The sequence below is a fragment of the Simochromis diagramma genome, unplaced genomic scaffold (genome assembly GCF_900408965.1).
Source record: "Simochromis diagramma unplaced genomic scaffold, fSimDia1.1 OVJJ01000294.1, whole genome shotgun sequence".
NCBI lineage: Eukaryota > Metazoa > Chordata > Actinopteri > Cichliformes > Cichlidae > Simochromis > Simochromis diagramma.
This window is the reverse complement of record NW_024387493.1, coordinates 6,660-34,005: the sequence shown is the minus strand read 5'-3', so window position 1 is coordinate 34,005 and position 27,346 is coordinate 6,660. Positions and strand designations below refer to the sequence as shown.

General features: G+C 46.8%; 1 protein-coding gene and 1 long non-coding RNA gene across 2 annotated transcripts; both read left to right on the top strand.

Moving 5' to 3' along the window:
- Positions 1–4,234: 4,234 nt before the first annotated feature.
- Positions 4,235–27,346, top strand: LOC120725643 (glutamate receptor ionotropic, NMDA 1-like). Its single transcript, XM_040018622.1, is given in 15 exon segments — positions 4,235–4,316; positions 5,699–5,785; positions 6,796–6,931; positions 7,046–7,173; positions 9,644–9,808; positions 10,888–11,006; positions 11,470–11,582; positions 11,665–11,813; positions 13,218–13,375; positions 13,467–13,628; positions 14,432–14,541; positions 14,654–14,728; positions 14,731–14,798; positions 22,955–23,062; positions 27,241–27,346. Coding segments are annotated over 14 exon segments (1,638 nt in total). The 5' UTR covers positions 4,235–4,316; positions 5,699–5,704; the 3' UTR covers positions 27,307–27,346.
- On the top strand, positions 15,735–16,763 carry LOC120725644. Its single transcript, XR_005694159.1, has 3 exons — positions 15,735–15,751; positions 15,916–16,069; positions 16,146–16,763. It is a non-coding gene; the product is annotated as an uncharacterized LOC120725644 (long non-coding RNA).

Genomic DNA, 27,346 nt, shown 5'->3' with positions numbered 1-27,346 from the left:
TTGGCCAGCTTCAGGAAGTCTACCAAGATCCCTCAAGTATGCATCGTACTTAGAGGACGTGTTTATAATAAGTGAGAATATATACAGACCTGAAGCAGAGTAGTCTGAGGAGTAACACAGATTATGTTCTCACACATTTGGCTCATTATTTGAAACTTGTTTCACATGAAAAGTTGAAATTATGATGTATAGAAGCATTAGCTTTCCTGCCAAATGTTTTGAAATTTCAGCTAATTGTTAGCATAGCATTTCAAAAAATAACAGTTTGTTAATGTTAGCGTAATGTAAGTTCCCAACAATATTAGTTAGCAATTCCATTTTAGCCAAAGGTTTTTAGCAAGGCATTTATAAAAAAAGTTTAGTAACAAACTTGATGGTTAGCTATAGTTCATTTGTGAGATGCTAACACTGTTCGTTAGCTATTACCAGTAGATTTTGGGGGATGCTAGCACTGTTAGCCACCCGTTTTGGCCCAGCTTGGAGACAGATGCAGACACTTTACGCAGCATGACGAGTTTGTGCTGAAGGAAAACACCACACACTCTTCATGACGTCTCAGTGAGGCTTTTCTGCTGAGACAAACGCTGTGATTGTCAGAGTGAACTCCCAGCATGCAGTTTGGTCGTGATGAACACTGACCTGACGCCTGAAGCCCCGAGTGTGTGTTTGAATTACACTGATGCACTGTGTAATTACATCAGCTGAATGAAAGTGTGTGCGAGTGTTTAATTAACATGTGTGTGTGAATGAGGGCAGCTTTGAGTCTGCAGCCTGTTTAACTTCCTGCTGTGTGTGCGTGTGTGTGGGCACAGGCCTGCTGGGCCTCCAGCTGATTAACGGTAAGAACGAGTCGGCGCACATCGCGGACGCCGTGGCCGTGGTGGCGCAGTCTCTGCAGGAGCTGTTTGAGAAGGAGAACATCACTGAACCTCCACGGGGCTGCGTGGGAAACACCAACATCTGGAGGACCGGGCCACTCTTTAAACGGTTAGTACCACCCACGGCTGCAGGTCAAAGGTCAAAGATTCTGTGGTTGGTCATTAGGAGGCATGGTGCACTACACTTAGGAGATGTGCTTGTTTTTCTTGTGGGTCTCTCACTGCCGTTCCTCCACCTTGTTTGATGCAAATGCTACGTGACGCTGTGCGTGTCCCACTTTAGCCCGTTTAGGTTGGATATCTCAGAGCGGACTGCTGAACACAAAAGTGAGAATAAGAGGGAGGCGCTGATCTGATCTGGATTCATCTTCAAGTCTGACATAACTGGATAATAAGTGTCTCCTCCTCTCTGTGTGACCCAATCAGTCGCTCTGAATCAGGATTGTTTATGTTGCAGCTGATGTGACCTGGTGTCGCCTCAACTTAACATACAGAGGTGGGTCGAGTATCCAAAAATGTACTCAAGTAAGAGTAGCATTACTTTAAACTATATTACTCAAGTAAAAGTGAAAAGTAGTCGTCAAAAAAAGTACTCGAGTAAGAGTAAAAAAGTACTTGGTGAAAAGACTACTCAAGTAGCGAGTAACTGTTTGAAATGTCAGATTATTTTATAATAAATGCTATCAGACAAACAAAAATAAATAAATATACAATCTTAGTATTTTCAACAGGAATATGTGTAAAAACAACAAAATAAGGCACAACAATTCTAATTTCCAGGTTTCAGTTTTTCACAACATAAAGCTTTTTTCACCAAAACCTGCAGTAAATAATATAAAAATATAAACAGTGCAAACAATTTCCAGTGATAAGATATGCTGTGAACTTTATATTCATGTTTGCTCCAAATGGCACAGCAGCCTCAGAGAAAACAGAACGAGGCATCTTCAACATATGTTCATACAAGGCAGCTCAGTTTACCATAAGTTGTATGGGTGTGCATCTATTTCTGCATATTTAGCAAAAATGTGCCCTTTCTTCACTCAGTGAGGTGATGGTTCAGCTTCAGCAGCAGTTTGCTCTCAAGGTTCTTTCTGTGAAGCTGTGACTGTTCAGCAGTGAACAGGAGTCCTGCATGACTGAGAAGTCCTTCACAAGCTCCAGATGCAGGAAGAGCTGTATTGATTTTGATCGGCAGCTTCTTGATGTGAGGAACGCCATGCAATAGATCCACACCTCTGATCTCTGGTCATTATAGTGCTGTATACACTGCCAAGCTGCGGATGTTTGGCAAGAAGATTCAATCACACTGGAGATGTTTTTTACTAACTCTTGTAGAAAAACAAAATCTTGTCATTCATATCCCGCACAAACAGTTTGCAATGAATTCCAGATTAAGTTTAAAATAAGAATGCGTGCAAGGCTGAGCAGTGCTCGCCAACAGATCCTCCTGTTAGGCTGTTACTCTGGGGAAAGACGAAAGACGGTGATGGAAGCGTGACTGGAGCTGCGATGTAGCCTATATAATATTTATATTGTACAAACGTGATAATTCTGTATATTGTAATAACACGATAGTATATTATTAGAACAATATACTTTTCTATTTTTCTTTTGCCTGGGTGGCAGCTCTACGCTTCCGTATCCGAGGCTTTTCAATGTGACCTCACAAAATTATCCCGACTACAACAACCATGAAAGAGTTGGATGGACTTTGCTGCTCAATCACAGCTGCCTGGTCAATGTTTTCCATTAGTAATTTAGCAAAGTTGATGGGTGTGTGTCTGTGTCTGTAAGACAGGGAGAGGGAGAGTGAGGGACAGATTTTGTATGATAAGCTTCATGTTATGGACGCACAGTTTGAGCACTTCAGGTCGCATCAGAGCATCAGACCGTTATAGTGTGAGACCTGCATCGTGACCTATGAACTTCTAACCTCTGCGATTTAATTGTACAGTTTGAGCAGGAGCTGAGTAACGTGACTGAAAAAAAATCGCACAGTGTTTGCCCAGCTTAATGCAGACTGTTTAAATTAAACAAGCTGCTGTTTCACATAATAAACCCTGTCAGCCGCAGTGTTGCTTCTGTTTTAACAGTTAAAGCAGTAGAGACGAGCTGTTTGCATGTGCGTGGAACTCTAGCGCCAGGCTAGCTGTTAGCTTATAGCTCACGCTAGCTAACCAGCGAGCAGTTAACAGGACAGCTGAAGCTGCACAAAACACACAAACTTGTCTCTCTACAACGTAGCGCCGAAAATATGACTCACAGCTTGAGCTCGACACATAAGACTGACATCCAGCTAACCACAGCTAAAAGATATTTAGGGAAAACTTACCGTTTCCTCAGGTTACACAGCTGAGTTGTTTCACGCTGAAAAGTTGTTGTTTTGGCTCACACTGAAGACACAGACGCTGAAGACATAGCCGTTCTTTTGTGCTGCTTTTAAGCGAAATATTCTTTGTATGTGAGGAAAATGCTGTTCATCCTCTTCAGCTCTAGCGTAGACGCTGCCATGTTTTCATGTTTCTTCTTTCCGTGTGTCCGCTACGTTGAAACGCTTGGGCCGCTCTGCCCGCCACAGTTTCAAACTGGTCATGTGACTGCATGGCCACATCTGATTGGTAAAAAAGTTACCGGAAACTCCACGGCAGCATGTTATCTAATGTGTTAAAACCAGCGGTCCCCAACCCCGGGCCTCGGACCGGTACAGTCCGTGAATCGTTTGGTACCGGGCCGCGAGAGTTGAGGCTCTGGTGTGAAATGTGTGGTTTTCAGGGTTTTTATCGGTTTTCAGCGTTATTTTGTTATCGTTTTTATCGTCAACTCTGTTTTCCTGGGTCTTTTCACGTGTGTATGAATAAATTTTCTTTTTTCGGTACCCGGTACTAGTTTTATTTAGTTGTATTTATCCGTGACACCTTAAAGGCCCGTCCGTGAAATATTGTCGGGCATAAACCGGTCCGTGGCGCAAAAAAGGTTGGGGACCGCTGTGTTAACTAATTATTTTTTAAAAAGTAACGAGTCGAATTTTGCAAATGTAGCGGAGTAAAAGTACCGTTTCTTCTTCATAAATGTACTCAAGTAAAAGTAAAAAGTATCGTGCAAAAAGGTACTTTAAAAGTACTTTTTTTTCAAAAACTTACTCAAGTAAATGTAACGGAGTAAATGTAACTCGTTACTACCCACCTCTGCTTACCCTGATTTGTTTACGCATCAACATGATGATGTCACCACCAAACGTGAAAATAAAGGAACTCTGATTCTTCTGTGCACTGATTGGCTCCACAGGGTACTGATGTCATCAAAGTACCCCGACGGCCTGACAGGACGTATCGAGTTTAACGACGACGGCGACCGGCGCTTCGCCACCTACAGCATCCTGAACTACCAGCAGAAACCAGGTCGCCTCGTCCGGTTGGAGTCTTTAACGGAACACAGGTAGAGTACACCTGCTACACCTGCTACACCTGCTGCACCAGCTGCTACACCTGTCTTTAAAGCTGCTAACACATCTGCTGCACCTGTGTATACACCGTCAGTGTCACTGACGTCATACGTCACAGCAGCTCTCATTACCATCCAGTCAAACTTCCCCTTTGCTCTTGCTGCTCTCCTGTCACAGTCACCCCGACACTCGTCTCCACCTACTCCACCCTGCCTCCACTCTCTTCTTTACCTGTCTGTGAAGGGTTGACCACTACCTCTGCTCCCTATATGTCCACCTGTCCACCTGTCTCCCTCACCCTCACACCTCCACCCATCAAGCCTCTCACTGCAGATCACAGTGTCATCTGCAAACATCATAGTCCACAGAGACTCCTCCTGCCAAGCTCATCCATCAGCCTCTGTCCCCATACACCACCCTCACCGACGTCTCTCTGTCCCCATACACCACCCTCACCGACGTCTCTCTGTCCCCATACACCACCCTCACCGACGTCTCTTTGTCCCCATACACCACCCTCACCGGCGTCTCTCTGTCCCCATACACCACCCTCACCGACGTCTCTTTGTCCCCATACACCACCCTCACCGACGTCTCTCTGTCCCCATACACCACCCTCACCGACGTCTCTCTGTCTCCATACACCACCCTCACCGACGTCTCTTTGTCCCCATACACCACCCTCACAGACGTCTCTCTGTCCCCCATACACCACCCTCACCGACGTCTCTCTGTCCCCATACACCACCCTCACAGACGTCTCTCTGTCCCCATACACCACCCTCACCGACGTCTCTTTGTCCCCATACACCACCCTCACCGACGTCTCTCTGTCCCCATACACCACCCTCACCGACGTCTCTCTGTCTCCATACACCACCCTCACCGACGTCTCTCTGTCCCCATACACCACCCTCACCGACGTCTCTTTGTCCCCATACACCACCCTCACCGACGTCTCTCTGTCCCCATACACCACCCTCACCGACGTCTCTCGGTGAGGGTGGTGATACTCAAAATATTACACAAATAAACAGTGTTTAGTTCCAAATAAAGATCCAAGGAGGAGGAATAAGCCTGTGACAGTATAAATCTCGCATGAATCAGTGAGTGCTGCAGCCACAGTCGCTGCAGTAGTTCACTATTGATTAAATGAGATGAATGTTTAGTTCGGTGACAGGTACGACGCCAGTCAGAGCCGAGCTGCTGAGAGAAACATGGTGTAGCGAGCGAGCATCCAGGCCTCCTGCCTCTTTAAATATGAATGCATAGATGCAGTATTGATGCTGTCATTTAGTCAGCCTGTCACAGTGAGACCTGCGTGCAACAACATCACAACCTGAGTGCTCACCGTGTGTTTCTGTGTGCCCTTCAGGTTGTGATGAACCCTCAGAGGAAAATCATTTGGCCTGGAGGGGAGACAGAGAAGCCAGTCGGATACCAGATGTCGACCAGACTGAAGGTAAAACCGCAGCTCGACGCGTCTGTTCGGTTCATCGTCTCAGAAATGTGATGCCGCTCCTTTTGCAACTTTTTATGTTGGACGTTTTTGAAGACATGAGCTCTGCAGATAATGATGAGTTGTGGTTTGTTGTTGTGTTCTTCATGAATCAGGTCAGATGTTAAGCCAAGCCACAGCATGAAAAATGCCTTTTTAATCTGTTACATTTCATTTTCTGTCCTGTGAATTTTTACATTTTCTATTTATGTAAAATGTGGAGTAGGCCAAGGCTCTGTATTTGGTCCTCTGTATTTCCATTGTATGTATACATGTGGGCTGTATGACTAACAACCTACACGGATATTTCAGGGTTGTATTTAAGTTTGGAGTTTGAAAAGGTTATCTAAAGACCTGGGCACGCATTGAGGTGTGCCTCAGTTAACATATCACTTCCTATGCCAATAAAACTTCAAACAACCTGTCAGTCAGATTTCAAACTGCACCACTGTTATGGAGCATGATCACAGCTACGTCGTCAAACATTTATTTCTTGTAGGCGCTTAGAAAATGAGGGTATTCCTGTTCCATCAGAAAAAATATTTGGTTTCTAAATAACATATTTAGAAAACAAATATTATAGAAACGTATTACAAATAAAGTCTGGGTTTAACCAAAGATTTCAAAAGAAACTATGGCAAGTTTTCAGGAAACACTAGAATTAAACACAGAATAGTATCAGAGGAAGCACAAGTTGCAGGGCACAGTTAAACCTTTTATAGATGTGTTTTCCAACAGTGAGCACATGTTTTTGCAACATGACTAAGACCTGTCAAATGTCTACATTCAAATATGTAAAACTGAATGAGCTTTGTGGACCTTTAAGCCGTCACAACTGAGGTTTGTACAAACGATGAACTACGGCTTGGATGGGTGGGCTGTAATAACATTTATGCCACGATGACGAGCGTCAGCGTCTCCCAGATCGTTTGGATCAGTCCACGTCTCTGAGTGTTCGCTGTTTGTGCGCTCAGATCGTGACGATTCATCAGGAGCCATTTGTTTACGTGAAGCCAACGAAAAGCGACGGGACGTGTAAAGAGGAGTACACCGTCAACGGAGTCCTGATCAAGAAGGTGATCTGTACTGGACCCAACGGGACCATACCAGGTACGCTAACACGCCATCCTCCCAGACCCGATTTGTCCCGTTTTCTGTGCGTGTGTTTGTGCACCGTATATATAAAGTTGAATGACTGAAATGAGGCTGTGTTTATGTGTCCAGGTCAGCCCATCGTCCCGCAGTGTTGCTATGGTTTCTGCATCGACCTGCTCATCAAGCTGGCCATGAGTATGAACTTCACCTATGAGGTTCACCTGGTGGCTGATGGGAAGTTTGGCACGCAGGAGCGAGTAAGTGTCACATGACTCTGTTCGCTGTCACTGCAGCAGGTCCGACTGCTGTTCTGGTTTTGGAGATGACGAACGTCCTCCTGTTTGGACGTGTTGTCCTTCTGCTTTAAATGAAAGACTGTATATCAAAGATGGACAACTTAATTGTTTAGTGTTTCCGTCTTTTTGGAGCTCGATGTGACGATGACGGGGGTCTGACAGAGAGACTGCACATTCATAGACTCAGTGTGTAGCCCCGCCCTCGATGCTTCCTCCTCCTTCCTCACTCTGATGACATCATCTCCAAATTGAACATTCAGACCTGAGAGCAGCGACTTCGGCTCACTGAGCTCAGATCAGCCGAGCAGGAAGCTCCTTGTCTCACAGACTTGTATTCATAACCAGAAGAGGCGCCCCCTGCTGGCCACCTCCAGGATATAAAAACACATTAAAAATAACATTTTAAACAAAAAGGCTACATCCATCTTTTACATACAGTCTGTGAGTGTACCTGTGTTAAGGAAAATGTTATAAAACACTTCTTAAGTAAAGACTCAGAGAAGAGAAACACACAGAACTTCTTGCTAGCAAGGGAAGCCTCCAGACTGAGAGGCTGGCACTAAGAAACTGCCCCGGTCTTTATTTATACTTCAGTGTGTGTGTGTGTGTGTGTGTGTGTGTGTGTGTGTGTGTGTGTGTGTGTGTGTGTCCTGTTGATCAAAGGGTCATATAACATGAAAGCACAAAAGGTACATCCTTGGTCACAAAGAGGGTAGTCTCCCCCTCACCCTAAATAACATGGTGAGGAAGTCCAGCAGTTCATCTATATGTAAAGAAGCACTTAAACTAAAACAGACATAGCTACGTTAATCCTACCGTAAAACAATAAGACAAGGTACGAGCTCTCATGCTCCCAGGACGTGGGGGTGCATTCCTGGAGTGCACACCAAGCCTGCAGCCTGTTAGAGATCACACATCCTGTCACTACACAATTGATTATATGCCTCTAAGTATACATGGTTGAATATTTCCTAATACAAATAACTACATGCAGTATTCTATCATATGCAAACTTATATCACTAAAAGATTATACTGACTACTAAATACAATTTTCCATTGACAACCTGTACACCTGTTTGAATATTTGTGTGTGTCACATCAGCCTGAATAACTTCCAGGGGAAAGTTCAGCTCTCTGCTGTAATCAGAGTATCCTGATCCTGTAATCCTGTGAGGGATGACGGTCAGGCTCTTTGCAGCTGACTGTGCTCCGTCCCTCAGGTGGATCTGAGGCGTGGAGCTCAGGTGAGCAGACTGACGATGATGAAGGCGATGAAGGACGTGTGATCTGTGCCAGCACGTTTGCAGGTTGGGGGTTACATTAGATACTGAAACACATTAAAACACATTTCCATCCAGCTGCAGGCTGATGTTCGCAGGAGCGACGTCACGCACCAAAACAGCTTAGTTACAAACAGCTGTTCTGTTTACGTGGCAACAGTAACATGGCTGCTGAGGTGAGCTGTCCCAGCAGGCTGTGATTTAGCAGGTGTAGGTGATGGTCAGCTGACAGCATAAGCTCCACCCTCTCATCCAAATATGGTCACTTCTGGAAACTAAAAAACAACATGGCGACAGCGGAGGCTCTGGCCATCTTTCATATACAGTCTGTGGAGTAGTAGTGGCGCGTTGAGGAGAATTTCTGTGTGTGGATGTTGTTCTTGGCTCTGATTGGCTGTGTCATCAGTGAGCTGGAGTAATGTGATTACAGTTCATTCTCAAAAGTAAACGGACGGTCTCTGCTTACGTGTGGTTATCTGCGGCCTGATGATGTCATCGCCATCTCGCTCTCTCTGACCTGCTTACCGATTCATCCCCATCGGCAGCTCGTCGCCCAGGCTTGTTGCCATGGCGACCACCGCTCCGTCCCTGACTCCGACCTTGCCGGAGCCGAGAGACATTTATTCATCTCTCTCTCTGCTGCTCGCTCTCCTTCATCGCCTCCTCTGTGCTCTGGATCCCCCCCTTCCTCCCCCCCCTCCTCTTCCTCCTCTCTCGTCTCTTCACAGATTATTCACGCCTGAAATCTGCTTTATGTTCCACGTATACCCAGCTCCTGAAGGATGATGTTTCCTGTTTAGTCGATCACATGAAAGCATCTTGTTCTCCTTCATGTTTTATTCAATCTGAGCTCAGCCTTTAAAAATGCAGCCGCTTCAGACAAATCTGATCCTCCTTTATTATTTAAAGCCAGAAACTTCAAACCTGCCAATCAGGGATTCGCTGTGCTCCTCCCAGCGGATTGGCTCATCAGTAATCAATAATGTGATCAGGCTGGAGCTGCTGAGCACACCTCACAGTGTTTGTTGCAGCTGATGTGGGTTTGCAGATATTTAACCCTTTAACCTGCTGCAGTGAGGTCATGAATGAACGATGTAAAAGGAACTCAAACCTTCATTAACAGAGCTCCACCCTCCCTCCCTCCCGCAGGTGAACAACAGCAACAAGAAGGAGTGGAACGGGATGATGGGGGAGCTGCTGGGAGGCCTCGCCGACATGATCGTCGCCCCGCTCACCATCAACAACGAGCGCGCTCAATACATCGAGTTCTCCAAACCCTTCAAATACCAGGGGCTCACCATCCTCGTTAAGAAGGTGAGCGAGCGAGGAAGTGCAAACCACGACGAAGGTTCATGATGTGACGCTGTCACGACACAACAAAGCGGTGATGCTCAGCCTGAGCCAGCGTGAGAGCAGCAGAGAACCGAGGTTACGTTTCGTCACAAGGAAACGGCGATGTTGTGCAGTCCATGTTAGTTAAACAGTTCCGGTGTTCATGCACACGAGCTTGTGGTCCTGACCCTACGGCATCCCTCACCCAGGCTCAACTGACCAATCACATGACTGTGATGTCATAGCCCGGGAGAGATAGCAAAAAAGACACAAATGCCTTTGTCTTCTAGAAGAAATCGTAAGCGATTAATTCAGGCAAAGCTATTATCGCATTAGGTTTGCTGTTAGCCATGTTTCACTTTGCTGGTGATGCTTTTAAATAGTGTTAGCTAACTTCTTGGCTAATGCTAACTGAATGATCCGACAATGTGATTGGCAAGTTGTGATGTAAGCGACACCGACATGGAGATAACAGAGCACGTCACTTTCACAGGCTCTTGGGAGCCCCTGCTAGTGTGGGGGGGTCATCAGCCGCTCAGCCTGCAGACACCTGGGGCCAGGTGAAGATGGAGGACGAGGGACAAACTGTTCTCAGTAAAGTTCGTGTTGAGTAGTCGTACTCGCTCCCGTCTCCGGACTTGTTGGGCATGTGGCTGAAAGCTCAGCGCTGATTGTTACTGTGAGAGAAGCTGAAGTGAAGTGAGTGATGATTGGCTGAAGCGAGGAGGTGCTGCATGGACATTTGTGAAAGCAGAGCTGTAGGCCCCGCCCATCAGCGTGCGAACTACCCAGGTTTCTCGTTCTCACGCTACGAGCCAAGCCGGACAAAACTTTAATTAGTTCATTCATTAAAAATAATCTTCATCAGTAAGAGAGCAGCTCAAAGAGTCTGGAACAGATTAAGACACATGAACATTAAAGGTAATGGTGACCAATCAGGAAGGAGCTGGCTTTAAGGAGGCGGAGCTAAAAGAGTTCAAACAGCTGATAAAAGATTCCTGCTCCAAACTGTCTCAGATAATGTTGGAAATAAAACTAATGACGTGTGTGTGTGTTCACAGGAAATCCCTCGCAGCACTCTGGACTCGTTCATGCAGCCGTTCCAGAGCACGCTGTGGCTGTTAGTCGGTCTGTCGGTCCATGTGGTGGCAGTGATGCTTTACCTACTAGACCGGTTCAGGTAAACCAACACCACGCCTCAGACCACGCCCCCGCCCTCCAAGGAGTCACTCAGCTGTAGACTCATGTTTTAAAACAGCAGCAGAAATCCCAAACTCCACAAAACGTGTTATTAGCTCATCCACGTGTTCGGTCGCACGTTCAAGCCCCTGGTCACAGGGGTGAGACGGTAAAATGGCGTATTGGCTTTCAACAAAAACAGCCATTCCTAATGAGCGCTTCATTTGGTCTGTTACCGCACGTGAAACGTACATACACGGGACGGGTGTAGGCGGGGCTACATTACAACGGTGGGCGGGGCTTGAGAGCAGCCGTACAGAAGAATGACAACGAGGGTGTTTTATCCCGGTCTGTGCCCAGGGAGACACTTAAAGTCCTATCCTGATTTTGTCAAAGGTCAAAATCAGGATAGGACTTTTACCTGTGATGTAGCTGTGAAGTCTAACACAGCTGTGTGTGTGCAGCCCGTTCGGAAGGTTCAAAGTGAACAGCGAAGAAGAAGAGGAAGACGCCCTCACCCTGTCCTCGGCCATGTGGTTCTCGTGGGGAGTGCTGCTGAACTCTGGGATAGGAGAAGGTAAGAGGATGCTGAAGGTAAAGCCGGTGGCGACACGCTGCTACCTGCTGACGGCGCTGTTTCCTGTCTGCTCTGCGTGCAGGAGCTCCCAGGAGTTTCTCGGCCAGGATTCTGGGTATGGTGTGGGCAGGGTTCGCCATGATCATCGTAGCTTCATACACTGCCAACCTGGCAGCCTTCCTGGTGCTGGACCGGCCTGAGGAGCGCATCACTGGCATCAACGACCCCAGGGTGAGGATGCACTACGTCATCTTCACAGGAAGAGGTGGTAGTTAAAAGGATGCTATCTGTGTCTGATGCAGCATTCAGGGTCCTTATAAAGAGTCTGTAAAGCTAAAGCCTTCAGTCTCCTGAGACATGACACGAGTGGGTTCATACCTGTTGGTAAAAACTGGGCCTTTTAAAAAGCTTCAAAAGCAGGTGGCTCACACTCGATCGTCTGTCCAGGCGTCTGTGCCGTCCCTTATCACAGCCCGTCATTTGTTCCTTTTAAACCAGGAAAGTCTACAAAGACCAAACCTGGAAACCGCCCAGCTCTTCGTCTGTGAGAGGACGGTTTCCTGCAACGAGATTCACCTGGACTGAAATCAAAGATCCAAATGTGTGAAATGATCTCTGAAGTCAGTCTGAGTGCACAGAGCCAGCTGGGGCTGGATATTCTGTTAGGACGATGAGATAAACCTTTATTGGTCCCACACGTGGGAAATGTGTCAGAGAGTGGACACAGAGCTGCGAAAATACAGAAAAATATAGAATAAAAACACTCACAGCAGCGAAAATGTTTAAATGTCTAAAGAAGTTACAGTATCACATCAGGGACAGTATACATGCACACACACACACACACACAGGTACACACACGCAGGTACACACACACACATGCAGGTACACACACACACACACACACAGGTACACACACACACACACACACACACACACACACACAGGTACACACACACAGGTACACACACACACATGCAGGTACACACACACACACACACACAGGTACACACACACACGCAGGTGCACACACACACAGGTACACACACACACACAGGTGCACACACACATGCAGATACACACACACACACACACACGCAGGTACACACACACACACACACACGCAGGTACACACACACACACACACGCAGGTACACACACACACGCAGGTACACACACGCAGGTACACACACACAGGTACACACACACAGGTACACACACAGGTACACACACACAGGTACACACACAGGTACACACACAGGTACACACACACAGGTACACAGTTTGAGTTCCTGCTTTTCCTCACCTGGATCGAAGGACACCTGACCATCGCACATGTGAGCTCCAAGTGTCTGCCAGGCTGTCTCCTCCCACCAGCTCATGTCCTTGAGGACTCAGGGTTTGTTCGGGCAGTCGTGTCCTGACTGACTCATGCAGGAGTCGGTGTGTCATGCTCGAGCCTCCTCCAGCTGTGCGACAGCAGATGTTTTTCCTGGTTTTGTTCATAAATGTGTTAAACGTCTGGGTTCTCCTCGTCTTGAGTGAACCAACCCTGCTCACGCAGGTGCGACCCTCACAGGAGAGCGTGGTATCAGAGATAATGTGTGACGCTGTGCCGTGTGCTGCCGCTTTCAGCTGCGTAACCCATCAGATAAGTTCATCTACGCCACAGTGAAGCAGAGCTCGGTGGATATCTACTTCAGAAGGCAGGTGGAGCTCAGCACCATGTACCGGCACATGGAGAAGCACAACTACGAGAGCGCCGCCGAGGCCATCCAAGCTGTGCGAGACAAGTAAGCAGCTCAGAGTCAGCACACCTGTCGTGAACGCACCTGTTGTACTGTGGAGATTGCTTCTGTCAACACGTCCGCCCTCCTCCTGCAGTAAGCTTCACGCCTTCATCTGGGACAGCGCCGTGCTGGAGTTTGAGGCGTCGCAGAAGTGCGATCTGGTGACGACAGGAGAGCTGTTCTTCCGCTCCGGATTCGGGATCGGAATGAGGAAGGACAGCCCGTGGAAACAGAACGTGTCTCTGGCTATTCTCAGGTACGAAAACCTTCAGGTACTCACCTGCAGCCCATCCTGGGTGTGTTTTAGCGAACAGGAAAACTTTGAGAAGCTGAAAGATGTTTCTGTTGTGTCACAGCGGTTCTTTTCTCTGATCACCAAAGACACATTCTGATTGGCTGCGGTTACAGTCAGAGTTAGAGAGTCATCACCGATGATGGCCAAGAGGATTTCTACTCCGCCGACACACTCCTGAAACGACCAGCGGGAGGGTGTTGGTGGAGTATGTGCTTACAGCTTTCGTGTTTCCTCCACCTCGTAATGTCGAACCATTTTCCCAAAATGTTGACTCTGTTCATCTGGACGTTTTCAGTGGGAGAAACGTCTCTTTAGGAGCCTTCCCCTCTGACAGATGTCCAGCTGGGATATCCACATTTACTCAGGGCCTTCTTCATGTGATGTTCTGCTTCTCTGGCCGCTGTGTCTGTGGGGATGTTGGCTCTGTGCTGTAGGGTCATCAATGATGATGAAACTGACCTCAGCACATTGTTAGTCAGTGCTGCTAGTGTCAGTCGTTGTACAAAGTGTGCATCTCTGGCCTTAAGTACTCTTAATTGATGATTAGAGTCAGTACAAAAAGGCGGGCGAGATGGCAGGACACGCCCACACGAGACCAATCTCACAGGAGGCCCCGCCAGGGCCGTGAAAACATAAAAAGTGAGTGACCTGGGGTGTGGAGGATGTCACACAGACACATATTTCCACATTAAAAACACCTGAGCACAAACCAACATCTGAGCAATCAAATACGTGTCCGCTCACGCTTCATTGACTCTCCATAGTTCTCATGAGAACGGCTTCATGGAGGATCTCGACAAGACGTGGGTTCGATACCAGGAGTGCGACTCCAGGAGCAACGCCCCGGCCACCCTCACTTTTGAGAACATGGCGGGTAGGACTCAGTGCTGCCTCTGCTGCATGAACTGCGCCCCTGAGGCTGTGCCGTTTAGCAGATGTTACCTGTGAAGCGTTTCACGCCGTCTCTCGTCACCTGTGCCCCTCAGGTGTGTTCATGCTGGTTGCTGGAGGCATCGTGGCTGGGATCTTCCTCATCTTCATCGAGATCGCCTACAAACGGCACAAGACGCCCGCAGGAAACAGATGCAGCTCGCCTTTGCTGCCGTCAATGTGTGGAGGAAGAACCTGCAGGTACGCGCCTCTACTTTACTCTACTCTACTTTACTTTACGCCCTGACCTCTGCTGAAGCTCTGTGTGGCGTTATGGCACTCAGCCCACCTGTCTGTGGCTCTGCGGTAAACAGTATTCAGTATGTGTGATCCTCACAGCGAGGTCATTATAGCCAGCAGCAGGACTGAGATCAGGATCAGGCCTTTGTTTTTACGTCTGTTAGGAAACATCTGTCACCTTTGCTGTTTAATAGGAGAAGCATGAGTTTTGTGCTCAGGATGAAGGGTTGTGTTAATTAAACTGACTGCTGATCATCAAGAGCGTGCTCACTGATGCTTGGTTAGCTTTCAGTGGCTCCGTGAAGCTCGGGTCGTTATCTGATTCACCGGTGAGTGATTTATTCAGTAACTGTGACCAACAAGTGAAAAATGCCCAACCTACAGCCCAGAGCCCCCAGAACAGAAAATGTGTCATTTTCTCTTTTGTGAGTTTAGTCAGAGGTTAGCCTGAGGTTAGTCAGAGGTTAGTCAGAGGTTAGTCTGAGGTTAGTCTGAGGTTAGTCTGGGGTTAGTCTGGGGTTAGTCAGAGGTTAGTCTGAGGTTAGTCTGAGGTTAGTCTGGGGTTAGTCTGGGGTTAGTCAGAATCAGAATCAGAATCAGAAAGGGTTTATTGCCAGATGTTGAGGAGGTTTACAACATTAGGAAATTGCTGCGGTGCTTCAGTGCAACATACTGTCATAAAAATATAAAAATAAGAATAAGAATTAAAAGTGCTAAGTGGATAGATATATACATGATATATACATGAGTGCAGGTGGTGATCAGTGCCAAACATGGAATGATGCAGTGAACACAGCGTAGGGTCATGTGTTAGTGGTGGGAACAGTCATATGGTTATTGTTCATGTGTCCGACAGCAGAGGGGAAGAAACTGTTCTTATGGCGAGAGGTTCTGGTGTCAGAGGTTAGTCTGAGGTTAGTCTGAGGTTAGTCTGAGGTTAGTCTGGGGTTAGTCTGGGGTTAGTCAGGGGTTAGTCAGAGGTTAGTCTGAGGTTAGTCTGAGGTTAGTCTGGGGTTAGTCTGAGGTTAGTCAGACATTAGTCAGAGGTTAGTCAGAGGTTAGTCTGGGGTAGTCAGAGGTTAGTCTGCGGTTAGTCAGAGTTTAGTCTGGGGTTAGTCAGAGTTTAGTCAGACATTAGTCAGAGGTTAGTCTGGGGTTAGTCTGAGGTTAGTCAGAGTTTAGTCAGACATTAGTCAGAGGTTAGTCAGAGGTTAGTCTGGGGTTAGTCAGAGGTTAGTCAGACATTAGTCAGAGGTTAGTCAGAGGTTAGTCTGGGTTAGTCTGAGGTTAGTCAGACATTAGTCAGAGGTTAGTCAGAGTTTAGTCAGAGGTTAGTCTGGGGTTAGTCTGAGGTTAGTCTGAGGTTAGTCTGGGGTTAGTCAGAGTTTAGTCTGAGGTTAGTCTGAGGTTAGTCAGAGGTTAGCCTGAGGTTAGTCTGAGGTTAGTCAGAGGTTAGCCTGAGGTTAGCCAGAGGTTAGTCAGGGGTTATTCAGCCCACTAATGAGTCACAGAAATGAGGAAAGCTCGGTCGACTCTGTGGTTTTATTCCTGGACTCTCACAGAGCAGCTTCGCATGATTCACAGTTCATAATAATCCTTCTTTATCTGACGCCACCCTGCAGCTCGTCTTCTGTCTGAGACAAGCCGTTCTAGCTCCTCCCCCTTTAAGTCAACTTTCCCCCGATTGGCTGCCCATTCTAAATACAATGTGCAGGAAGTGGGTGTAGAAAACCACCACTATGACATAATCAAAATATGAACTTTGACCTGCTGCTTTCTGTAGTGATGAGTTTGTGGACTGTGTGAGGTCAGCAGCTGTTTCCACAAACAAGTAAAAACAGGCTACGTCCACACGTTTTGGCCTCCCGTCCTCACTGAGACACTGAAAAACGCAGCGTTTTGAAAACGCATACATTTCAAAATGGAGCTGTCCCGTCGCAGTGTGGACAGTGAAACGGAGACTTTCTAAAATGATGACGCATTTTAGTCATGTGATGCAGTCATGTGACCTATTAAACAAAGATAGCGGAGGGCGTTACACAGCAGTTGTTTTGTTTGACAGCCCTATTAAAGATTAATATCAGCCTGTAGATGCTCCTGAGAGCTTTTCTTCAAATTCTTTAATTCTCACTCGCTTTTGCAACTTTGTACTTTTGTGTTGCTCGCAGCAACGACTCCACCTCATTGTGAGTCCATTTAAAAAACTCGGTGCTTTTCCTCCACATTTTGCCGACGTGTCAACGAGCCGGACGTAAATAAACGGCAGACAGAAATGAGGCAGGTCGAATCTTCTTGCGTTTCACGCATGCGCAGGACTGGAACGGAAGTGTTTTTGGCCGTTTCAATGTGGACGCACAACTCTGTGAACGCTAGTGTGGACGCGGAGCGTTTTCAGACAAAAACGCCGTTTTCAAATCTATCCGGGTCGGTGTGGACGTAGCCTGAATGTAATTTTCTGCCCTTCTTCAGCTGCTGCATGTGTGACGTGCACGTCAGTGGAAGAATGAAAACACAGCTGTGTCTGTGTGTAGATCCACACATCGTCATAGTCAGAGTTATGATAAGGTAAAACAGGAATCTCCATTAACACTGCCTCAGCGAGGACGCCTTCGCTCCACCTGGGTTTCTGATTAATTTCCTTTCAAGCTTTAACGACTTCCTGCTGTTGATTGACCGATGGGTGATCAGATCAGCACCGCGGGGACTCACACACACAACTACTGCAGTCACTGCAGGATGGACTGCAGCACATCCGGTACAAACAGGCACAGTTGGTTTAATGTAGTTCGTCTGGCGGTGGTGTGGAAATGCTCCCGACAACCTCTGTCTCCTCGATTACACGCTGTTAAAATGGCTGCTGTAGTTAAGCTTTAAATCAAACTTAATGGTTCTGTGAGGGCGAACGAAGGGCGGCGGGAATCTACAGATATCGCTGTGCACAGTGCACCTGTAGTCACATGACCTGAGCTGTAATACAGCTGGTTCATTCACGGTTTCTTTGGGTTTTCTGGGAGCGCTGCAAAGCCTCACACAGCAAACAGACCAATTAAAAAACACAGACAGGCTGAGTTGGTTCTGACTCGTTCATTCCTCTGACACTTCACCTGAGAGAGGAACTTGGGTGATATGGTACTACAAGGTCATTAAGATAAGATGGGGCCTGATTATTTAAGACCTTGTATGTGAGGAGCAGGATTTTGAATTCTGGATTTAACAGGAAGCCAAACAGGAGAAATCTGCTCTCTTTCTAGTCCCTGTCAGGACTCTTGCTGCAGCATTTGGATCAGCTGAAGGCTTTTCAGGGAGTTTTTAGGACTTCCTGATAATAATGAATTACAGTCGTCCAGCCTGGAAGTAATAAATGCATGAACTAGTTTTTCAGCGTCACTCTGAGACAGGATATTTCTAATTTCACACATGGAGAATGGATTAAGTGATGAATATTAACACAGGAATCAGATTACTGTAAAGGCTCTAGTAATATGTTGGAGAGCCAAAACATGTACAGTGTAAGTCACAGTGATAATAACGTGGTGTGCTGTTGGATTAAGTAATCCAAAGTATTCAGAATACGTTACTCTCATTGAGTAACGTAACGGAATACGTTACAGAATACATTTTGGGGCATGTAATCTGTAATCTGTAGTGGAGTACATTTTAAAAGTAACCTTCCCAACACTGACAGTTAGTCCTGGAATGGCAATGATGCAGCCCAGGCTTTGATATCATAATAATAATGCTGTTGAGCTCATGCTGTCCTCCTCACGATTCATTCATTTTGGCCTCCTCTAAGCTGCTTTATTTTTTCTGTAGCTAACAAATTTAAATGATCTCATAAATATATCCTTCATCACACTGAAGACTGAACACTGGATCCACATTTGCACGATCAGAAAACAGGAGAAATCTGCTCCCTCTCTCCTTTGTTCCAGATGTTTTCTTGCCAGCAGCTGTGCTCAGCTGTCACATGAATAATCCTCGCTGCCGTGCCGGGATTAGCACTTCAAACAGCAGCCGCTGCAGGCTAGCAGTTAGCTGAGGATGATTAGCACTTCACACAGCTGTGACTGAAGGCCCAGAGTTAGCACAGGTGTTAGCAGCTGGAGGAGCTCGGAAACACAATCACCTGTATTTTCCACAGATTCCTTAAACCTGTTGTGGTTTTGAGTATTTGCTAACATGTAATAGGTGATTATTCACGTCACATGAGCCCAAGTTTCAAATAATGATGGATCACTGTCTACAGGTTTACTTACCGAGTCCTTTGCTGCACAGCTCACAAGCTGCTGCCCTTCAGCAGGCTTCCAGAAAATGACCAATTAGAAGAGAGCAGACTTCAAGGGGGCAGGACGTTCAGACAGCTAGCCTCAGACAGATCAGTCTGATAGGTCCCCGTCCAGCAAACCTGCTAACACTCGTGTCTTCCTGCGTTTGTCTCCAAGTAACGATTGACTGACGGGCTCTCGTTTCCCCCCAGGACACTCCTGTAACGTGTGTGAGACTCAAACTTTATTCTGAATACTTGGAACACTCACATCTGTAAGGTGACCTGTATGGGGGGGGGCTTCTTAAATAGCTGTTTGTCCAAAGTTGCTGATCATGCCGATGGCGGCCATGTCTTTGGGTGGGTCACGTAGACGTCCTCCCGACACTATTAGAAGACGTGGTGGAAGACATGAGGACAGATGGTCAGAAGGAGGAAGTAAAACCAAAATAAGACACAGAGATACCAAAGTAAAGAACATTTCAGGGGAAATTTTACCAGACGGACACAGATACAATAATCTCACCAAAGCTGAACTTTATTGATCCGTGAGAACGCTGTGAAACGGTGACATCTGTACAGTGTTGTCACAGTTATATTTGGGGGATCCAGACACACGTCACCTGCAGAAAGACGTCACTCTTTAATGAAACACTGTGAACATTTGAGTTCTTGTAGGATGAAACTCAGTGCGAGCATCTCTTTGCTTTATGTGGTTTGTAGCTCCAAGACTCGCTGCTGTTTCATTTTCATGCACGTCTTCGTAAAGTCAGCAGAGTCCAGGCAGGAAGCGTGTTCATCGCATCCTTAATGGCTGTTACTCAACGACTGAAAACCTGTAATGATGGTGTTTTTTTTATTTTTCATGTGCTGTTACTGACTGCTGCTCCGATCCAAGTCTTCCACTGTTCTGTCACTGGGCCCAGAAACATCTCACTGGGACCAGTCTGCCCAGTTTAACCAGTCTGACACCCAGTTTGGGCCTTTGGCTGAACCTGTGTGTCAGATTAGTGTTGGCTTTTTGGTTTCTCTGTTTTGAACGTGTTTCTGAGAGTCCAAACGAGAGCTGGGTGTGAAATTCAAACAGATTTTCAGCTTCTGTTTTTCTTTATATCAACAAACCTGCAACACAACATGTAACTGACTTCGTACCATTAACGTTTCGCTGCCAAACACTGGTCAGCTGTGGTTTCTCTGCTTCAGGCTTCCCAGTACATCTGAGAAATGTTGACACTGAAAGAAGAAGCTGAAATGTGAGCAGAGGTACATGTCAGGTTATACTGGACCAGAGTCGGTCAAGCTACTTGAAAAAAGTAATGTGATTACAGTAACATGTCACAGCCCACCTCTGCAGTGGACTTATTAATATTTCAGGTGTTGCTTTGATATTTGCAGTAGCATAAAATATGTTTCTCTTAGTTAAGTTAGATTTTCATTTTGGTGGGCGCTGAGTTTGGTAACAATAACCCCGCCCCCACCTATGACATCACGGGTTCTCGATTGTGCGGTTTCAGCTTTGACCCGTGTTTACGTCCTCGTACGGTTTGTTGGCAGTAAAAAGAACAGAGCAAGAACGTCTCGCCACTGATGCCCAGCTCTCACCTGAACTGTCACTGTGGTGGGTCAAAGGTCAACTTATATCTTCATACGATGTTAGAGGTCAGACACCATGTGATCATCAGCCATGTGCCGCCGCCCCTCCCCCGTTCTGTTTTCTGTTCCCCGCCCTCCCCAGGAGAGATGGCATTATAACAGCAGAGTGTTGGTATAATGATCCCACGTGTTCGCGGCTTCATTCGGGCCTCATACGCCATCTTTGTTCCCCCTGCCTCACCCCCCTCCCCTGCCCCGTACCCCTCCCCCACGATGTTTCCTTTGCTTTGAGGTTGATTTCCTGTCGGTTCCTGTGTTTGAGCCTCACGTTGGTGTCTCCCTGCTGCTGTGTGTTTGTGTGGGCAGTAAAACAGGACAGCGCTGCTCCGTTTTACTGAAGCATCACTTCATCTGAAGCTGTAGGGACTTCAGGCTCTGGGTTCTGTGCAGCGCTCTGAGGCAGTTTTTGTAGAAATCAAAGTGAACTGAATGAGAGCTTCACTGCGGCACCGAGAACAGCCCCACTGACACACCACATAACAGGGATACAGCCGTCAGCCGCAGCATTAGAAGCACCCAATCGCCTCCATCCTCTGAGCCAGGACGCTGCACGCAGGCGTGAATTAATTAACCAATAACACGCACACAAATACTTAGTGGTGGGCGGGGTGTTTAACCATAAAACCCATCTCATACTTGCAGCTGCCAGTCCCTGGCTCGGGGAGGCTCAGGGAGGCACGGGGAGGCCCGGGGGGGCTCGGGTGACCGGCGTACCTCAGGAGACCTACCCAACACGCACAGGGAGAGAGATAAAGAGCTGAAGACACAGTCAGACCAATCAAAACCTGAACATGGAAATTGTCGTGGGTATATCACAGTGAGCTGGTTGTTCTAATAGTTGACGCCAAAATAAAAGGTGGAGGTGACTCTGGGTGGATGTGAGATGAGCCTCTGTGGATCAGATCTCCTTGTCATGTTCCTCAAACTGCTGATGCAGCGTTGGTTTCCAGTGTGTCCTGACGATGGGAAATAAAACACTCTTCATCAGACTGGACACTCTTCTTCTGGCGCTCCACGGTCCAGCTCTGACTCTTCTGACCACCAGGCCGTTCAGTGGCACCTGGACTTCTTTTTACCCTACAGATGAGGTGGTGACTCACAGCTCTGATGGTCAGCCACCTATAACAAAGTCAGAAGATGTTTTTCCAGTCAGTGGAAGCCTTACTGGAACCTTGAGGTGGTTCACTTGATGACAGGGTGGCCAGCGACCACCTCAGGTGATCACCAGGTAAATAGGAACAGCTGATAAGAGTTGAAGCCTCTGGGATGACTAAAACAACGAGGTCAGATTGTGTTTCAGGTCACCAAGCACCTTTCTGTTTCTGAAGTCTCCAGTACACCTGTAGGGACAAACCAGTGAGTTCCTATCAAAGGTAGAGAGCAGCTACAGCCGAGTGTCTCCTCCTCAGGAAATGACATTTCAAACATGTAGGCAGGCAGTGACCCGTCACACAGCTCACTGTACGAGTGTTCGATGTTGGAAAGAAGTCAGAGCGCTGCGATGCTTTGTTCTGCAGGAGCTCTTCTGTGGAATCTGGTCTCAGTGGGCCTCAGGCACCCACGACCTGTCCCTGACTCGACCACAGTTCATCCTTTAGATCACCTTCACTGGTTATGCAGAAATCATCTTTCAGGGTCCAGTGAGGAAAATCACAGAAGTAAAACAAACAGAGCTCAACAGAAGGCCGATGGCCGTGCTCCTGAAAACCTCATGGGCAGTAATGGGACCAACACCCTGAACAGCAGGAGGCGCTCTCGCTCCGCGCTTGTGTTGAGCCACAGTCATGATGATGATGAAGGTTCAGACACAAAGGTTCACTTTAACAACCTTCACCTGCTTCCTGTTAAATCCACCAGCTGACCTTCGATTAGACGACACGCCGCTAAACAAGAAACAGCAACGAGACACATAAATACTGGAGGAACGATAGTCCCGCCTCCGCCTGCAGCTGCTCTCCTCATCACGCCACTTTAGCTTCAAACTTTCCATCGACTTGACTTCCTGCTAAATTATTACTCAGGCGAACTGTTAGTGGTTCTAATGTTGTGGCTGATCAGTGTGTCTGACACACACACACAAACAGACACACACACACTCTCTACCTGACAGCACACACTCAGGTGTGTCCTCATGCAGCTAGTCGAGTGTCTCTGCTGCGTGTTAACCGTGTGTGTGCACCTATCGTATGATTTATTTTAGGATAGGAAAAGTGGTAGAGCAGAGCCCGAGCCCAAACTGAAAACCTCTTTTAGGTCCATCACCTCGACCTCCGACCTCAAACGCCGTAGGGCCTCCGGGGATGCCACGGTAAGGAGATGAAGACCACCAACCCTCCTCCCTCCTGTCCTCCACGTGTCTTCTGCTTCACTCCATCTTTTATCTGTTTGTCTTTCTTTTCTCTGCTCTCGCTCGTCTGTAATCGCCTCCTGTTGTCTTCGGTTCGTCACGTGTGTCTCTCGCCCTCTCGTCTCATCTCCAGCTCCATCATCTCCTTGCTGACTCATCATGGCCGCCCGTCTGTTGGTCAGCCATCATTGCTTCCCACCTCAATCAGCTCATCTGTCCCACTGAGACAGACAAAAGGCGACAGACTGAAGACAGAAAGAAACGTCCGGTTCGGTCCGCCCAGGCAGGTCAGGGTCCGCTTGTTGGGTTTTCACACGGTTCACATCGTCCTCTTGCAAAGGAGAAGTGAAGAGGGTCAGAATGTGTGGTCTTTCTTCTCCCGTCTTTGTCCTGTCTTTTGTCCTGTCTTTTGATCTGTCCCTTGTCATGTCCTTTGTCCTGTCCTTTGTCATGTCCTTTGTCCTGTCGTTCGTCCTGTCCTTTGTCCTGTCCTTTGTCCTGTCCTTTGTCCTGTCGTTCGTCCTGTCCTTTGTCCTGTCCTTTGTCCTGTCCTTTGTCCTGTCCTTCGTCATGTCTTTGTCATGTCCTTTGTCCTTTCCTTTGTCCTGTCCTTTGTCCTGTCCTTCGTCATGTCTTGTCATGTCCTTTTGTCCTGTCGTTCGTCCTGTCCTTTGTCCTGTCCTTTGTCCTGTCCTTTGTCCTGTCCTTCGTCATGTCTTTGTCATGTCCTTTGTCCTATCCTTTGTCCTGTCCTTTGTCCTGTCCTTCGTCATGTCTTTGTCATGTCCTTTGTCCTGTCGTTCGTCCTGTCCTTTGTCATGTCCTTTGTCCTGTCCTTTGTCCTGTCCTTCGTCATGTCTTTGTCATGTCCTTTGTCCTGTCGTTCGTCCTGTCCTTTGTCATGTCCTTTGTCCTGTCCTTTGTCCTGTCCTTCGTCATGTCTTTGTCATGTCCTTTGTCCTGTCCTTTGTCATGTCCTTTGTCCTGTCATTTGTCCTGTCCTTTGTCCTGTCCTTTGTCCTGTCATTCGTCCTGTCATTTGTCCTGTCCTTTGTCCTGTCCTTTGTCCTGTCCTTCGTCATGTCTTTGTCATGTCCTTTGTCATGTCCTTTGTCATGTCCTTTGTCCTGTCTCTCTCTGATTGGTTGTTTCCTCTCCTTCCTGTCCTGTCATCTCTCTGTCCCTTCATTTCCAAATGTCCCCACGCACTTTGTCTCCCGGCCTCTCGCCCTCACAGGTTGCCCAGCAGAGACTCGTCCGTCTCCTCTAACTCCTGTCTGTTTCAGCGTCTGGTCGGCTGCTCGGGTCTTCCTGACCGTCTCTTGTTCCCACAGGACTCGGCTGTTAACGATCTATAAATGACCTCAGTGCTGTTACTGTGGCAGCTTCAGATCTGAGCGAAGCTGCAGGATTTCTGAGGTCTGTTTTTCTGCAGCGTTGGTGAAACTCTCCTCCTCAGTCGGATGATCTGAAATGTGCCAAACTTTGTGATGTGTCTTAAAATCTGCAGCGTTCTGGCACATTTGCATCCCTCCTCTCTCCAGATAAGCAGTGGTTTGATGTAAAGGGAGTCAAAATAGTGCCAAAGCGTGTCATCTCAGGGATTTAAGGAGCTGCTGCACGTTAAACTGTTTCAGTGAGGAGAGCTCATTGAAACGTTTTAATGTTCATCAGCAGCAGAAGAACCAGCTGCTGATCACACCCAGCCAACTGAAGCGGGTGTTGGAGCAGAGCTGACTCATTTCTCTTGTGATCATCTCTCTTTATTTTCTATATGAGTGTTTTTCTCTCTCAGTGGATTTGAATGGTGTCCAGACTACATGCTGTACTACACACACACTGCCTCTGTCCTCCTCTGCAAGCACGACCGACTGTAGGCTGAAAACACACCCGCACTCTAAACCAGACCCCCAGCTTTGCCCCGCCTCGCTGCGGGCAAACTCCATCAGTCGTCACATTAGCAGTGGTGGAAAGTAACTAAGTACTTTTACTCAGAGTACAGCATTGATTGTGGTCTACATTGGATGGCTCCCTCAGTGGTTTCTGATGTTTACATGGAGCTAACCCGCTCACGATTCACACTCGAAAACAATCCTGTCTACAACAAGCCAGTTTACTGTCTCTTTAAGTCCCTCGTCTCTAAAAGCCAGCTTTCATCTGATTGGTTAAACTTTGGAAGCCACTTCCTACTCAGTGCTTTGGAGATAAAAAGGTGAAAAAAGCTCCACAAGCTTATTTTGTCAAAACACACTGACATTCACACGAAAATGTTTATGTTGCCATAAAAAACGCTAGCATGAAAACAATTCATGTTAGCATAAAACACAACAACATTAGCATGATCAAAACTGTGCATTAAGAACAGCTTTGATCTTCTTCATCAAATTCTAGTTTTTTTTGTAAACAGCACAATAGCTAAAAACTACGTAACATTCTGCATTTTGTTTACATGTTTAAAGTTGTGGCTACAAATGCATGAAGAGCGTGCTGGGCTCTTAGCATGCTAGCATTAGCATTGCTTATGTTATAACTTATTGATAATGCAGCACTGTGCAAAAGTCTGTTCCACTGATCATGTCTTTATATTTTAGTGTTAAACAGTTAAACCTATTGTGATTTTTAAACTGGTCTCCAGCCACAGAGCTCCAGTCTTTCCAGAGAACTGTTAGTGGAAAACTAATCTTAGCATGGTGTGCAGTGTGACAGAAGACACAGTGTCAGGCCTACACAAACAATCTACATATTTGGTGGATATAAATAAAATAAAATTGTTAGAATCACACAAACAGTGTTTCTGTGCTACCTACTGCTAGCATAAAAACACTGATGTTAGCATGAAGAATAAGCTGCTGTGTTTTTGCGCTTTCTGCTGACAATCCCATAAAATCAGCTGAACTGGAGACATAAACATTTAGATGAACAGAACCAACTTTCTATGATGATTAAACAGGCGTCGACATGTTCTAGTGACAGTGTGACATTTAAAAAATATCACCATTTTTCTTTATATGTGATGGTAATTATTATTAGTCAGAACAGTTAAAGATTACATTAAGCAGAAAAAATTTAGGTTAAAATCATATAAGAAAATGTAAAAACATCAATAATAACATAATAATAAACTAGCATTAGCATAAAATCAGTGACCCTCAAATGTTGTCAGTAACGATCTATGCTAGAATAAAAAATGAATGTTAGGATTAAAATCCCTGCAGGAAAACTGATTTCACAGTATAAATTTATATATTATACATAATTGAAAAATATGTGCATTAAAACTTAATTTAGCATCAGAAACTAATGTTAGAAAATTGTCTTATGAAGTGAGACAGAGTGGTGAGGTCCACAGTGAACGTCTGTGGGAGTGTGATCATCGTTTCGTCCATACTGATAACAGCACTCGTTCGTGAGTCCAACTGTGCTCACACAGCAGACAGACAGCCTGCTGTACACAGCACTGCACTGCATGGCTTTGATCATTCTCTGTCTTAGAGAAACTCACGTGTGTTTTGCAGGCCTGTGTCAACAACGCTGTCAGGCTGACACACAATCAGTTTCCTAAGAAACCAACGCACACTGTTGGGAATCGAACCGACAGCCTGGCCTGTGCTGCTTCTTCTGTTCACACATGAAAGTTTGATGCTTCCCGTGCAGAGCTTCAGCCCGGCTCACACGATGGAAGATGATGTTTAATTCATGTCCAGCAGCTGAAACCTTTAAGGGACGGTCCTTTAAAACACGGTCATAAATATCACGGTGAACTTTGTAGACGAGGTGAAAAAGTTATGTAGGATTCAAATGTCAAGCCCTGCACTGATGCCAGTGATATTAATCCTGTTTAAAGGAGGTAATTCTTAACGTAACAATCCTGTGTGTCTGCAGTGAAGTCTGACAGGGCTCGCTGTGGTGCAAATGTGCAAATCCATCTTTTTAACACAGGAGACCTGTTAGCATCTTCACGCTAACAGCTGCTTGTGTGCAGGTAACGCCTGAGTAAAACACCTGAACGCTTCCTCCACTGCTAATAAGTCCTTCAGATGAAAACAGGAATGTAGGCAGGACCCATGAGAGGGTACAGCTCAGGATCAGCCAGTGTGTGATGCTGCTGTTTATAACCTGTGTGTTTGCTCTCTCTGTAGCCGTACCCGACCGACATCACCGGCCAGCTCAACCTATCAGATCCCTCCGTCAGCACCGTGGTCTGAGAGAGCGAGCGAGCTTCACTGCTGCTTGGCTGAGCCACAC